The sequence below is a fragment of the Rhinolophus hipposideros genome (genome assembly GCF_964194185.1).
Source record: "Rhinolophus hipposideros genome assembly, chromosome: 11".
Classification (NCBI taxonomy): domain Eukaryota; kingdom Metazoa; phylum Chordata; class Mammalia; order Chiroptera; family Rhinolophidae; genus Rhinolophus; species Rhinolophus hipposideros.
The window spans coordinates 59,370,260-59,387,123 of NC_138057.1; the positions used below are offsets into that span (position 1 = coordinate 59,370,260).

Genomic DNA, 16,864 nt, shown 5'->3' on the forward strand with positions numbered 1-16,864 from the left:
TCAAAATCATCAGCTGACTGTGAGAAGCATAGCAGACCAAGTTAACATCGACAGAGAAACAGTTAGGAAAATCTTAACTGAAAATCTTGGCGTGAGAAAGGTGAGTGCAGAAATGTTCCCGAAGGAGCTCACCGATGAACAAAAGCAAAGGAGAGTCGAGATTTGCCAAGACCTTTCGGAGAGGCAAGACGATGTTTTGGGCCATGTTATCACTGGTGATGAAACATGGGTGTACCAATACGACCATGAAACAAAGCTTCAAAGTGCACCATGGAAGTCAGCCAATTCTCCACGACCAAAAAAGTTCCATCAGTCCAAATCTAGAGTCAAAACGATGTTGCTAACCTTTTTTGATATCAGAGGGATTATTCATTATGAACTTGTACCAACTGGACAAACAGTTAACCAAGTTTACCATTTGAAAGTGCTGAAAAGGCTGCAAGAAAAAGTTAGACGAAAATGACCTGAACTTTTTACCAACAATTCATGGCTCTTGCATCACGACAATGCACCAGCTCACACAGCACTGTCTGTGAGAGAGTTTTTAGCCAGTAAACAAATAACTATTGGAACACCCTCCATACTCACCTTATCTGGCCCCTAATGATTTCTTTCTTTACCCAAAGACAAAGGAAATATTGAGAGGAAGACATTTTGATGACATTCAGGACATCAAGGGTAATATGAGGACAGCTCTGATGGCCATTCTAGAAAAAGAGTTCCAAAATTGCTTTGAAGGGTGAACTAGGCTCTGGCATCAGTGCATGGCTTCCCAAGGGGAGTCCTTCGAAGGTGACCATAACAATGATGTATGCAGCACATTTTCTAGGATAAGTTCATGAACTGAATTGTCAGACCTCGTACATAGAACAATTAAAAGGGAAATAAGAAGCCATATAGAGGAATAAGGGGAAAAATTATACTAAGTGGCAACATTTGATCATTATGGTGATTTTAGTAAACTGATTGGAACACTTACTTGGTATTAGGTACTGAAGGAAGTGCTAAGAGTTATAGTTGGCCTCCCCTGTAAGGTGAGCTGTTACTCTTATCTTCCATTTTTTAGCAGAGGAAACCCAAGTTTAAACAGCTAAGTAGGTTGCCCAAATTTAGAGAACTAGAATATGACAGAGCTGCAGTTCAAATTCAGGTCTGACTTCTAAGTTTTGAATCACCATGTGCTATAATTGCTGCAACTGACAATTTTGCCCTTAGACCTTTATTTTAAAAAAAAAGACTTGATTCCATAATCCTGATGATGGTAAACCACTGCTAAAACAATTCTAAAAATAGAAAACATACAGTATTATTTTGTAATAGTGACTCATTGCAAACTGTCTACTACTGCCTAACCATAGAGAAATGGTGGGAAATAATAATCAACAGACTATTATTCACCTATTAAATCATGTTTTTTGTTGAGTTTATAATATGACAATGCATATAATATAATAAGTGAAAAAGCTGAGTAAAGCTGCTAGATTATCACAATACTGTTTTAATGTGTGCATAGGGTGGCTGGTTAGCTTAGTTGGTTAGAGCATGGTGCTAATAACTCCAATGTTGCTGGTTCGATCCCCACATGGGCCACTGTGTGCTGCGCCCTCCTTAAAAATAAATAAATAGTGCATAAAAATGAAAATTAATATCTTTAAATAGTAATAATGATTGTCTTTGGATATTGAAAATATGAATTATTCCAAACTCCTCCCCCTACTTTATCATAATAAGATAAAGTTCTCTATATTAACTATGTTCTGTATATTAACTATGCATTCCTTTCACAATGGAAAAATATATAGATGATAAAATACAATGGTTTAAAATTGGCTATGAGTTTTTCAGCAGTCTAGTGACCTATCAAAATTTTTTTCATTAGGTTTATCTTAACCTTTTATTCATTCAACAAATATTTATAGTGTGACTTAGTGATGTCCTTGGAGCTATTCTGAGTGTTGGTTATATATACAATTGTTGTAACTTTTATTTAACCAAGCCCCTCAATTTCTTTCATAGCTAAATTGTTCTCATTTTTTTACTAATATAAAGTGTGCTGCAGTGAAACCTTTGTATACAAATCCTTGTCCACATCAATACTTATTTCCTAAAGCCAGAATCCTAGGAGTGGAATTAATGAGTCAGAGTACATAATAGGGTACTTGATATGTATTGCCAAATTGCTTTCCCGAAAGGTATAATTTTGAATAATATAATTATAATACTGTTAAAAATTGACTTTTAAAACCATGAAAGATAAACATTTTTTAATGAAGAAATCCAACAAGGAGAAAAATAAAAGGAAAGAAAAATCTTCTGGGTTTCCAACAGACTAAGATAGATTCTTTAGTTTTCCTTTTTAAAAAATGTAGTTCTGGTCACAGAATACAGTAAATCTTTTGAGAAGAATTTCTTTCAATACTATTAAGTGGCTGGTAGCATGCAGAAATAGTTTCTGATTAGGTAGTTCAACTAGCTAAATCATAATAAACATTATAAAAGACAGTGTCCAGAACAAACCATTGATACAACTTGTATAAATCTTGAGGGAATTATGCTGAGTGAAAAATGCCAATCCCAGAAGATTAAATACTGTATGATTTCATTGATAAAACATTCTTGAAACGAAAACCTTACGGAAATGTAAAACAGATTTGTGGTTGCCCAGTTAGAGATGGGATTTGGGGGAAGTAGGAGTAGATATCTAAGGTTCAAGTGAAAGCTCCTTGTGATGATGGAAATGTTCTGTGTCTTGATTGTGTCACTGTGAAAAGCTGCAGGTTGTGATAGTGGTCTACAGTTTTACATGATGTTGTCTTTGAAGGGAACTAGGTAAAGGTACATGGAATCATTCTCTGTTATTTCTTACAACTGCGTGCAAATTCACAATTGTCTCAAATGTTATAATTTAATTTTTAAAACCCTGAGTTTAAAAAGAACACAAAAGACATTGTAATGGATTCCATTTCTGTAGGTCATTAATGGTTTTGTGGAGTATGGTAAATTAGATTTGGAAGAGACCTAGCTCTAGTTTAGTGGCTTGTGACTTGTGATCGCGGGCCTACTGGGTCCTCAAAGGTAAGAACAGAGATTTAGAAGCTCTTTAAACATTTTTAAGTCTAATAGATATTGAATATTTGCCCCAATAAAGCTATACCAAAAAAAAAAAACCCAAAATCTGAAGTTTCTTTGCTTCTGTATGAAATTATTTTTCCTCTATTTGATAATACTTTTTTTATAACACGAATATGTTCTAGTTGACGATTTGGCTTTGAATTAATTTTAAAAATGAGAATATGAATTATTACTTTTAAATGTTATGCTATTGGTAAAATCTTTCAAAACATGGGTTCCGTGGGGAAAGGGCATCATCATAAATGCAAGATTTAGGGTGGCAAAAAGAAAGAAAGAAAGAAACTAAGATTGCTAGGCACTGTGTTAATGCTTTCAGAGTGCTTATTTTAACAATTATGGGATGTAGTTACTATTGTGTTTTCTTTAAAGATAAAAATAAAGGCTCCGAAAGGGTAAATGAACCACCCAACTAAGAAGTACTAACTCCATGATTCAAAGCTACATCTTTCTAACTCCAAAACTAGCCTCCTTTCTGTCCTCCTTATCACATCCTATCCTATATATGAATCTCTTCTACTGTATCACTAATAATTTATCTTCTAGAACTTTTGAAGTCATGCATCTTATTACCAAAAAAAAATATGTGCACGCTTCCCCAACATATTTACATTTATTTATTAATGATATCTGTATAGCTTTTACTAATGCATGCATAGTAAATCTAGTATAAAAGAAATTTTAAAGACATGAGAAATACAAGTAGACATCACAGGTAATTCTCTTGAACACTCCCTTGGGTCTGAGTGCTCCCACCTGGAGACCACTCACACAGACCTTCTTGTAGGCTGTGGACTGTATCAGAATCATCTGGGATGCTTTTATATAATGGGCACTGCTGGGCTTCATCTTAGATCCAAGCAAGCAGACTCTCGGAGGGGAGGCAGGCCCAGGAATCTGCATTGTTCACAAACTCCCCCAAGTATTTCCTAGCCTTGCTAATAGTTTGAGAGGTGTGTAATACCCTTTCATTATGTTAGGTTGGTGTAAAAGTAATTGCGGTTTTTGCAATTATTTTAACCTTTTAAACCGTAATGACTTTTGCACCAATATTTGGGAGTAATTATTACATTTCTTTGACTTTTTGGGCTGAACATCACTAATTCTTGAAGTTGTTTCTCATGTGACAATATCCAGCCTTTTCCGCCTCAACATCTAATTTGTTTGAGCCACACCTTCTACTCATATTTAACGTTAACATTCCAAATGTGTTTAGACTTAGTGGCATAGTGAAAGCATAAAGAACCTCAGTCTTCCCATAGGGTAGGTGTAAAAAGTTAGAAGAAGAGTGTAAGAAATAACTCATTCTAAAATTGAAACCAAAGGAGTGAAAATAAAAAAAGGATGTGATTAACTATCTGTGGAAATTACCCCAGTCACTAAAGAGAAATAAGTCACTATAAGAGAATATTCGTAAGTTGGCCACAAAAATCATGGAGGTGTGGTCTTCCAAATCTCAGGCAGACCCAGATTTGCTCCCTAAAATCATCTGAGAGAAGGATCAATTTATAGTGTAACTGGCATATCAGCTAATGCATTATAACACCTGGTTAAGGTAATAGTGAATAAGAGATGCTTTGATGTTAATAAATAATAGGGAAGAGACAAAAGAAGAATTCTCCATCTGACTGTCCTGGGCACTGGACAAGGAAAGGCTGCTGTAATTCTAGAGAACTCCTTCTTTCTCTTTGTTATTTAAAACTTGATGTTAGGCCAAGTAAAGCGCTGGGCAAGAGTGCGTCTAGGATTCAGTATAACCAATTACTGCTTTGGATCAGTATCCAAGTGTTTGCTCAGGTTTTACCTGGAAAGAGCACTGAAGTTAGCATCATAAGATCATTATTTGAGTGACATCTGCTCTTCTACCCTGTGATCTTGGGCAGGATGGCCAGCATATTTTCCAGTCTATAAAATGAGGATGATAATGTTTGCCATAAACCATTCATAGGGTTATTGAAAAGCTGAAATAAAATGTATTAAAAGCACCACAAAAACTGTGAAGGACTGCCTACGAGGTGATGAAGCATCAGAGTACGTGGTTCTTGACAAGAGTCAAATTGGCTATTTCTTTTCTTCTTGTAGCATGGATGTTTTTGGCAACCTCTTTCTTCATAGATAGTCCAAATCTACACTTCATGACAAAGCATATTAAATTTGCCACATATTCTATGTGAAATAAAATACGAAATAAAGAAAAGGCTCTTAGAGATGTTTGTTGCAGCATTATTTATATCTGAAAACAATGTAAGTCTCCAACTGTAGGAGGATGGTTAAATAAACTTTAAATCACCCATAAGGTGAAATTATGTAGCTGAATAAGTGTTTATGAAACATGTATAATGCTATTATAAATATTAATAAGGAGCCTTTAATGATATTTTTATATAATACTATTTCGTAAACGTAAAAATGCTTAGAAAAAAATACACAGCAATACCCTGAAATGTCAGTAATTTTATTCCGAGTGCTAAAAGCGTGTGTAATTTCTTGTTTTTAATATATGCGTCTATTTATCTTTAAAATTGCCATAGGTGCTAAATATGGGAAGCTCTAGGAAACAAGCATAACATTTGGAAAACTTGATTGTTTTAATGTCAACAAAATTTTTTTTTAATTTATATTATATGATATACATGTGTAACTCTGTGTACATGTTATCCATGGATTGTACTTTCTAATTTGAGATGGGATGGACTCATGTGACCATCTTTTACAAACAGTAAAGAGAAATTCAGGTCTGCACAAGATGACGAAAGGGTGCTTTTCTACAGTAGGGTATTAAATGTGGCCTTCGTTCTCTCTGCTTTAGGTGCTGATAGTCTGCAGCACGGGTTTGGCTGGGATTATGCTCCTCAACTACCATCAAGATTACACAGTGTGGGTGCTGCCTCTGATCATCGTCTGCCTCTTTGCTTTCCTAGTCGCTCATTGCTTCCTGTCCATTTATGAAATGGTAGTGGATGTGTTATTCTTGTGTTTTGCCATTGATACAAAATACAATGATGGGAGCCCTGGCAGAGAATTCTATATGGATAAAGTACTCATGGTAAGTACTCCAGATGCCCTCTACTGCTTTAGGAGTAAAAATACTAATAAAAATATTTTGCGAAACATTCTTTATATTCCATTGTCATTATATACAACAGATAAATTCAGAATTAAACCCGTAACGCTCCTGAATGAAATTAATCTTGGGGAAACGAGGCAAGAAGGCCCTCTTGGCATGGATGAGACCGTTGAAAATCCCCCTAGCTAGAACAACACCAGTTAATAGACCTGAGCTCACACTATTCCATGCTGCTGCCCCCTCTCTGCAGTTAGACAAGTCTGAAGTAACTTGTTAAACCTGACTGTTAGCCCTTGAATTAGAACACTGGACCATTGATATTCTAAGAGCTCTTTCCTGAAGTGGGGCTCAAAGACAAAAGTCTTATTTCCCAGGTTGTAGCGCCTACCTGTATTTCTCCATCCACCAACTTTCCAAATATTATAGCTGTCAACTTCATTAAAACTCACTATGCTAAGTATGCCAGGCCAAAGTAAAGCCATTTTGTAATGAATACAGATTACTAGACCTGTGACTGGTAGCTTATATTGTTTTGTTTTAGTCAAGATCTGAACCTTTACATAGGTGTCATATTCAGATTCTTTAGAGTTAAGTAGCCTCTGCAGCTTCCCTATATTAGAACCTCAATTAAAACTTTTGAAAAATTGAGAAACTGTACTAATTTAAATACTATTATCATCAATGTCAAATGCTACCGAATTCAAGATGCTTTTTCATAATAGTACTTGGTTATTGAGCTGTGACATATTTCTATCTTAAGAGTGGCTAATACTGAAGACTAAACCATTAGTGAAATAACAAATCATCTTCCAGAAGCATGGATTTACTTTAAATAGATTTAAATGTATTTGTTTAAAATAAATGTATTAATTAATAAGCTAGATTCTTTTTTTTTTCCCAATCATCAAAATACCAAGCAATTTAACTGACCTATTTGGTAATGATTATCTCTTTTACCAAGAACATTATCAACTAAATTTTGGGCATTCTCATAATGTCTAAATTATCATTCTAGCTGGTTATTTTCATAATAGAATTTGACCTTTGAGCATTGTATCTCTTTTGTGATTAAGGCATTTAGAAGAAGAGTTTGTTTTGTGTTTTAAGCCACTGATCAAAAGCAAAGTACAAAATACCATTTTCCTTCTTTCAGTTTTCTCTGTAAGAATGATGAGTATGTTTAATGAAGAAGTGCTCTATACACTTTGACAGGATAGAAATGTTTCCTTAGGGACATAATCCCATCTTACTACTTCTGACACAGGTTCTCTGGTTGTTACTCCCTGTCTTCCTGCTTTATGGAGTAATTTCAAATCCAGATGGACTTCTTTTAAAGGAGCTTATTTATGGTTTGGTGAAAACAGTTTGCTGAGCTTAGTAGAATTAATGCTTTGTTTTACCTTCTAGGGTTATTTTTAAAAGGAGGCTTATGGAGTAAAACGTTCTCGTTGTTCCATTTAACCGTGATATGGACAAAGTGAAACAACAAAAAACACAGTGTTCTAAGAGTGGAAAAATAGTCTTTTTAAAAATATTGGGTATTTTCTCTTTTGGACAGAACTAACAGTATCTCTTAACATTATCCTGAGATTGTCACAATGTGTGAATGGAAAAAGGATTTCATACCAACAGATTGCAGTCCTTTCCCACAAATTTAGCAGCGCTTATGTGTGATACTAAATATTATTTATTGCTGTGATTTTAGGCCATCCATTTACCAACACTGAATAAAAAACTGTAAATGTTCTTTAGCACTCATCTACCAACCAAAATCTGAAAGGACCTAAGAATTGATGCCATTTGATCCATATTTTGCAGGAGTTTGTGGAAAACAGTAGGAGAGCAGTGAAAGAAGCTGGTAAGGGAGGCGTCGCTGATGCCAGAGAGCTAAAACCCATGGTAGGTGGAGATGAGGAGGTTGCCAGCCTCCAAGAATTTCACTTTCACTTCCTCTCTCTCTCTGTCTTCACTGACTGCACTTCTTCAGGAGAGGCCTTTGTTATCTGTATCACGCAGGATGTGTTGCTCTTTCTGTTTGTGTGTTTACCCATCACTTGGATGGCAGAATTATTGTCACAACTGAGACCACCTTCTGTAAAAGTAAGCTGAAAGGAACATCATTGTCACAATGAAAAGTGGTCCTGGCAGGGTAGGGGATGTTTTTATCCCTAAGGTAAAATTGCTGTTTCAATTGTTTTCTTTTTAACTGTCAGTGTTTAGTTTTCATGGAACTGAACATTTGGTTGTACACTTGAACTGACGGTTTGTTTTGTATCTTTTTGGAAGGTGCTAATAGCAATTCCTTTCAACTTGCTAAAATCCATATTCCCCCATTTTTTAATATCGGTTTGTTTATGTTGCTGTCTTTTCCTCTTTGCTGACTTTTTCTTCTGTTGCCTGGATTGTACTTTCTTTGTTTCTTAAGCTATTTTTCAGTAGCAAGCAAGTCTATTTCCATCAACACTCGCATTTCCCACTCAATAAGAAAACCTGGTCTTCTCCAACCTCAGCTTAATTGTGAGAAGGAAAAATTGTCTCTGGTCAGTGACACATATATTCTATTTTCATTTGAAAAAAGCAACCTAAAGTTAATCAGTATGAGAGAATCCTGAGCTACTTTTGCCCTGAACATTCTCACTACATAACAGCAGATGTCTCTTGCATATATTGCTCTAATTAATGCTTATTTTATAAATTTCTTGCTCTTAAATAGCATGTTTATCTCGGAATATAATAAAATTGCCTATACTCTTAAAGAGTTAATTTTAAATAATGGGCTTTCTGACTGCATATGATGTCCAAAAGTGGGAAGACTCTTCTTTATACTTTGATAAATGGTTTAATTAATAGTGTTGCAACTTAAGAAATATGTAGTATAAAATAAGCCCAGTTAAGTATGTAAGAATAAAGGAATTGCGTTCATTTAAAAGGAGTGGGGAAGGCTATATATATATATATATATATATATGCAAAATGATTGTACATTCAACCTAAATTAAAGTCTTAGCAGAATGTTTAGATATAAACTCTCTTCCTCTGTAACTTCTTCCAGTGACTATTTTGGTGTTGCTCTCAATAGCATTGATGATTAGAAAACAAAATATCAATATTTAGATTCCCAAGGCACAGATCACTCTAATCATAGGTAAAAGAATGAAGAATAGTCGTATAGGTCTTAATTTTACGTGTACATTAGCCTGAACTGGATTGAAGAATTGAGTGTGTAAGGGGCACCAATCAGCAAAACCTCTAGTCAAGTCCCTTGCCTCTCTTACCCCTTCTTTCTGTACCCCTCTTCATGTAGGCTGAGGGGGACTGCAGTGAAGATTGTGCCAACCCTGTAGTGGCATGACATGACCCTTTTCTGTCTTCCCAGTGGTTGAAGGTTCCGGTAAATTATTCTGCAGTAATAAGCATTTAAAGAAAGAGAAAAATATCGGGAGGTGTAAGACTAGCTAGTTTAACCACGAATTGGCATATATTTCTGTATTCTTGAGGGAAAGATAGATGGATTGTGGTAGACCAGAATGCAAGTATACCTTCTCTTATCTAAACCCTGAATTCATAGTTAATAACACGAGGAGAATGCCCAGGTTATGTGGCGTTCTACCAGAAGTGAAAAATTTAGAAAGATTAGTTTTCCCTAATATTGCTTGTAGTTTTAAATTAATGACCCTTAAACAATGCATTAAAGTCTTCATTCAGTTTTTGCTTTTATTTTTTGTTGCTCATCAGTTCATTGCTTGCAGATTAATTGCAAAACCCTCTGCTTTGTCCCCAAACACATCTTTTATGTGCATTGTTTTCTGGTGCTTTGGACATTGTAGCATTTGGTCCTGAAGAATGATGTTTTAAGTGGTTAAAAAACTCAGAAAAGAAGTGTGAAATGTTGCTCACAGGGTAGTTACATTTTTTAAGCACATGAGTACCTCTAATTCTTAACTCACTTCCACAGTGTACATGGTAAGAGTTGACCCCCTACCACCACCACTATCTTTTATGTGTCCTTAGGACACATATCTGAGAAATTGCCCCCTACTGTTTGGGAGATGGTAGAATTTAGGATGGCATCCTGTATTTGCTTGGTTTAATTCACATGGTGTTCCCTTAGATGTAAGTAAAAGAGCATCAGACCTATTTTGCCATATCTGTAGAAATACGCTGTTTGAGTTGCCTGTCTATCTTCCTCCTTAGTGGGAGATTTTAATTTAGGGTTTATTTTTAGTCTGTAAAATAATATTCAGGAAAATGAGGTTTTAAATTTTTCTTTTGACAGAGGGATCATTGAACTAAATATAAGTACTCCTGGTTTTCTTCTTGGACTTTTTTTTGAGGCAACTTACTAGTTAAGGAAACTGTGAAGATTTGTGAGGTCTTTCTCTAAATCTTTGAAAATGATTTTAGAAAAATTTACCAAATGTGGTATAGAGGTTTTAGAAAAAGAAACATTCTGGCCATGTGCTTGTACAGGAAAGAAGCTACAGAGGAAAGGAAGGAAAAAAAAACAAAACTGGGCACTATAGCAATATAGTCCGGAGAAGTATTCTCTGCATATGTCAGAGATTACCCAGAGGGCAGTGTGATTTCCAACATTCATATGAATTTCAGCCGCTGGAATATAGGTTCAGGAGAGGAGGAGTCTCAGTCTATTTTGCTTTGTTGCTATATCTGTCCATTTTTGTATTTGTACCATCATTCATGATCTTGTATTAATGGTAATTGTCTAAGATTGTACTCTGTATGACTTTGTTTTCTAGGCTTCGGGAGCAAGTTCTGCTTGAACCTAGCCGACCATTATGGAACCCATTGACATTCCAAAATATATACACATAACTATGTATTTGTGTGTGTGGGTGTGTGTATATATTTGTATGTATATATATAGACACACACACACACCCATAATCAGCCAAAATCAGAGAAAAGGAACAGGGATTTAATACCTTTTTTATGCTTATTTTTGTCAAACATGTACTCCTTTCATACGGGTGGCTTTTACAAGGCAACTGCCGTCATTTAATATTTTCAATTGTAATTGTCTTAATGGAAATGTTAAGATTCATATCTGATTAACATTTTTAATAACTTAGAGGAGATTTTAACTTTAGTTACTTAAATTAGGTAAAATTGTTGTACCGAATTCTCTGTCTAAAGTTTATTCGGGGGTGATTCCCTGATGTGTGCATAAAATCAAGATCTTATTTTACTGATGCATACGTCCTTGTGGGATGAGACTAGGCGTATGCTTTCAGATAAATAAGGAATTATTCCAGTAAGTTTTCCCCAATCAAAGAAGCCATGTCATTTTACTTTTAGAAACATGCAAGTGGGCCCGATAGGGGAATTTTCATAACCGCTCACGCATTTGTCAGCCAACATTAAAAAGTAACCAACTCCTCAGGTATTTGTAGTTACCCTAATGCTATATAAGAGAGTAGGTAAAAAAAGAGAAGGGTAGATAATCTTTCTTATGCAAACTTTTTTCTTATGGTTTGTCTTTCTTTCATTTTTGACTTCAGTAGCACCCTCCACACATTTGTGTGCCTGATTTGAAAGGAAGCTGGAGCACCCAGCAAGTTTAGCCTTTACGTTTCTGTGTATTGATCTGCAGATTAAGTAATGCGTGGAGGTATAAAGAAGGGAGAGAAACAGGGAACACAAAGCATTGAAAATTTCAGTGCTTGGGCTCCTGCATTGGAGGAACTTGAGTAATTTAGGGCTAAATAGCCATTTTACTCAAATGCTTGCTATAAAATCTGAAGACTAACTGGCGGGTGCTCCTTTCTTTGGCAATTCATGAAGTATCCAAAATTCTACAATGTTTAACTGAAAATTGGTTAATTTAACTGAAAAGTCTGATCCTCAAGTGTTTGGTTTTTTGTTTGTTTGTTTGGGGATGGGTTATGGGTTTTTTGGTTTTGTTTGTTTTTAATTCCTGAAGCTTACCAGATATGAATGGCTAATATTCCATTATTCTGCTTATTGTAATGGTGAATGCTTTAAGAAAAAAAAATGTAATTTGCTAAGAACAATTCATGATCTGTTTATGCGATAACTCCTTTTTGTTACAATTTTTTTAAAAGAAGCTATTTTTGTTAATGTAAAGTAAATATTTCAGAGCAAATTTTTTAAACTTATTGCACTAAATACGGGCTCTGTACAAAAAAAAAAAAATAGCCTCAGCATTTTATCATTCCATAGAAGGAGAATCTTTTGAAAGAAAGCATTGTCTCCTACCAGAATTAGTGAATTAAACCGGTTTTATGGAAATGCGTACATTTAATGTCACTAGGGCTTAATCAACAGCTGTTTGCTAATGTGCTTCCTTTCAGAGGGTTGGACCTTAAAATTGCTGCAAAAGGTAAATTGTATTTTTTTTTAAGTATTCGTTTTCTTTACTCTAGGCTGAAATTTGCTGAATGCCTTGGTTTCTTTTCAAAGCTCATGTAATATTTCTGATTTTTCAGAATATTTGCAATAAGAGTCTGAATTTTTTTTTTTTTAACACACAATTAAGAGCTCATGTCTTGGCAAGATCTGGAAAATCAACATTGTGAGAGTAGCTATTTTGAATCAATAATTCTCCAGAAGTTACCATCTAACATCGCCAAACAGCATCATTGTACTCTTTTATATCATTTGAAAGGAATAAATATAATTACATAACTAACAATTATCCAAATAGGTGAGAGAGCAAATCCTCTAAGAAAATTCAGAATACCTTCTGTTTCATAGCCACACAGATTTTGGACATTAAGAAACATTGGGGACTAAATTTAGGATTGGCAAAAATCTGGAAGATGGGTATCAAAACAGAAGACATTCCAGGAGCTAGCTATTTTAGGAGGTGTCCCTCCAAAGTGACCTGACGGAAGGCTTGAATTTGGAAATTAGTTTCTACTCACTTGGACATCCCAACATGATGGAATTGTGCTGCTCCCAGATCCATATGCTCGCAATCTCAACTATTTGGAGGCCACCAGGAATCCTTTCTAATTATCATTTGCAACTAGAACTGTATAATCAGAAAGAAATTTTGTATTTTTGTATAACTTGATTGTGTGCCCTTTTATATAACAGGTCCTGTTTTACAAAATAAATTCTGTTTTCCTAACAGTGTGTTTAGAAATTATGATCTATGTGTAACCATGTCATTTGAGTTCCCAATTAACTGCCAGGCTGTTTTCCTTAAGTCAATTTGTGTGCCCTATAGGAAGATATATGCAAGTATGCATATGTATTATACAGGCACACAGAGCTGTTTGATGTATAGAATATCACTCTCCTATGAGTTTCATCCCTTGATTCGTTTTATAAAGCCTCACAGAGGACTTTTTAGCAATATTTAAATGTTTTGAGGTTATGTATGGATGTACCTGCTGCCTCTTTCATCCATCGTAAGTTGTTCTTCAACTAGCTATGGGCTGCCTTATTGCTGTTCGCTCTCTGCCTCCATCTTCTGCCCAAGTGAGAAGAATAGATGGAAAACAAAACTTATCTGTGTAATGGGGTTACCTGACTAATTTTCTAAACCACTGACTCTTGTGTTGTGGTTTTGTTTTTTTCCTGTGGTAGACCCTCAGAATTGCATTCAGGACTCTTATCTCCAGTTGTAGTTGGGGTCCTCTATTGTAAATTGTGATCACAGTGCCCAGAGTATCATGATGGCTTCTGCCATCAGATAATTCAGGCTCTTATGCATGATTTAGATTTTCGAGGCTCCTGCCTCAAGATTAACCTCTGCTGTAATGTCATGTGGACAGGAAAAGGTGGTATTTCCACATAAATTGAAGAGACCCATCTTGTGTGGGAGGCTTTAAGTTAACATTAGGAATTTAGGGCCTTGAGATTGTATAATCCTTGCATGGATGAGCAGAGCTCAAAGCAGGTTGTTCCTTTAAACCATTTAATGCAATGTTTAATGTTTAGGATTAAAGCTTTTATCCTATCCTATAGCATAATTAAATCCTAAATTACTGCAATTTAAGTAGCTTAAATGTGTGTTGGTCACCCAATTTTTTCCATAATGGTTGAGGAGGAGGCACTTACTGAGTCTATTTAAAAATTATGCTGGAAATAAGTGTTTGCTTTGTAGAGATACTCCCTTCCTCTTTTTCTTTTTTCAGCAAAAGGCATTAAGCTGCCGATTCCCAGTACCACTGATCTTGCTTGGTATCTGCCAAGGGGCTCTCTTGCCTCCCTAGGCAGTCACAGGATTTCATCCCAATAGGAAATGGTGAGGAGATGACCCCTTCCTTTATCCTGGTCGTGAACTGCTTTAAACCAGAGTAATGCTTCTCCCATCCCCTGCCTCAAAACAGCTAAAGAAACGCAGGCACCAAATATTTGTGAGGCCCTATCACTGCCCCGGAGACTTCAACCATTTCCAGCATGCGCCACTGGCTAATAAAGGACATGTCAGGAGGTCTCCCATCTGCAAAATAGAATTCTGGGATCAGTTCCAAAACCAGAGTTGCCAATTTTGTTATTGTTGGTCAATAACCTCGTTTGAATTTTGGGAGTTTCCAAGTAGCCTTAACATAGCCTCTGAGAAGTTTCCTTCAGAAAGGACTTGAATCTTTCGCCTTTCAATACATAAGTTATCTGCTGTTCTTTCACTGTTACTTAAAAAAAAAAAAAAAAAAAAAATCCTCAGAGTCAAAGCTTATGAAGGTACCAGCCACAGTTAATTTCTGTATTCTTTTCATATATTCCATCTGACAGATAGGAGTGCCCTGTAATGGCTTGCCTACAGTTGTTAAGATGTGGCCTGTGAATACATATTGGAAAATTGTGGGTTCATAAGTAAATGCATAAAGCAGAGATTTATGTATTATATATTCACAGCATAGAATGCCTTTTGCTTTAAATGCATATTCATGTATCTTTGCGCACATGATGCATGTTAGCACTTCTGAAAAGAAGGCTCTGTTCAGATACACTGGCTGCTTTTGGAATTAGCTCATCTTTGTTTAATGGCATGTAGCCCAAATTTTGAAAAAGGAGGAGACTTGAATGTGCCAAGCGAAAATCTAAAGCTAGCAAACTAAAAACAAAAAAACTAAACGTGTTGTATACACTCATAAATTTAAAATAGCACACTTTCCCCCATTCTGATTTCATAAGTTTGAGCCAAATTCTTATTCTCGAAGGTTTAAGAGGAAAATTTTAATCCAAGATTTAAATCTTTGAAAATATTTCTTATAAAAAATTTCAATGCAAAATTTATACACTTGAAATTTTCTGTGGAAAACCTTTCTTTTCCACACAAACAATATCATAGTGTTTCTTCCTGCTTATCTCCTTGATTTTTATGTGTGTAAAAACCGATAAATGACGCTCCTATTTCAATATTGCCTGAACAAAGATCAGTTTTGTAAATTACATGGGCAGAATTTAAGTCTGATATTTTCCAAAGGAATTCATTAGCAAATTTGTGGAAAAGACATGAAATTGTTAGGGACCCAAATGTTAGGCTATTTTATTCAGTTTTGAATACTCAGTTTTACAACGTCAGCAATTTCCTGAGGAATAAACACTTCAGACTAGGAAGCTCAGGATAGTCAAGCTTTCAGGTTACTCATAGTCTAGTCAAGATCTAGTTGAGCATGAAAACATTGTAATTCCCAAATGTTTCAGAAATTTTTCACTTTTATTCGCTAAAACCTGAATTTAATATTTGATACTCAGTAGCAGGTTCTTAATCTTTTGAGGGGACATGGGCCCCTTCGAGAAGCTGACGAAAGCAATGGACTCTCTCTCAAATGCACATAGCCTGTCTAGGAACATCTAAAATGCTAATAAGAATTTCAGGGTCCTCATACTGCCAGTCCCTACCCCACTATCCATCCCCTCAGAGATAGCGAGCACAAGTCAGAGGCTGCTCTTAAGTTTGTTTGATAATATGTTTTGAATTGACTTAGTGATTAAGCCTCCACTGAAGATACTTTTAAGGTGGTACTTACCAGCTTCTGACCTGGAATCATTTTTATGACTTGGTCTTTAATTTAGTACCAGCTTTGGAAATTGAAATCACACACTGATCTGAATGAATAACAAGATGGTCAACACTGAATCTTCAAAACAGTAAGATTTCTTTCCTGTGAGGATGTATGTGGGGGGGGGGGAGGGGTGAGGAGGATGGATTTTTGGCAAGTTACCAAATTATTTGCAATGGACAAGAAAATCCAAGAAATGAATATGGAATCTTTGTGATTTTCCATTTACCAAAACACTTGATATTTTTTCATCGTAGCTCAGAAATGACATGTGGCAGTGTTATCAGTGGATTACTGTCTAAAAATATAAGTCAGCATGACTGGAACAGTTGAAGATGATAAATTCGCAAACTCAGTGTATTCCACAGTTGACAAAGTTTTAGTGGAAAGTTGGAGGAGGAGATGCTGGGAGAGAAATTGAAAAGTTATTTTCCTCTCTACGTAAATCAAGAAAGTGTTTCCTGTTCTGAGTGTTTTCAGTCACCACTAGAGCAGCCTTGGACTGCTGCCAAAGTGACTGCCTCCACTCCCCACATCCACCCTCTTCTTCCTTTAGGAAACACATGGATGTCTTCATACCTGTACCTTACTACTAGGCAAGCATGCTGCATTTATATGGAGAGCCCTCAGGGCCCCTGAAAAAGCTGGCAGAAACCCTTAAAGGAGCTTG

The 16,864-nt window shown here is 35.8% G+C and overlaps 1 protein-coding gene across 3 annotated transcripts in view; it reads left to right on the forward strand.

Moving 5' to 3' along the window:
- The window catches only part of SLC44A1 (solute carrier family 44 member 1), a 177,501-nt gene that overhangs the window by 128,630 nt on the left and 32,007 nt on the right, over positions 1-16,864 (forward strand). The window contains exons 14-16 of one of the 3 annotated variants that reach the window (XM_081066245.1): positions 5,939-6,175; positions 8,015-8,095; positions 10,954-13,312. In XM_081066245.1, the coding sequence (XP_080922371.1) occupies positions 5,939-6,175; positions 8,015-8,095; positions 10,954-10,977 (342 nt within the window). In that variant the 3' untranslated portion in view covers positions 10,978-13,312. Of the gene's footprint in view, positions 1-5,938; positions 6,176-8,014; positions 8,408-10,953; positions 13,313-16,864 lie in introns of those variants that run through there. The other 2 variants (XM_081066246.1, XM_081066244.1) reach the window with 2 other exon arrangements.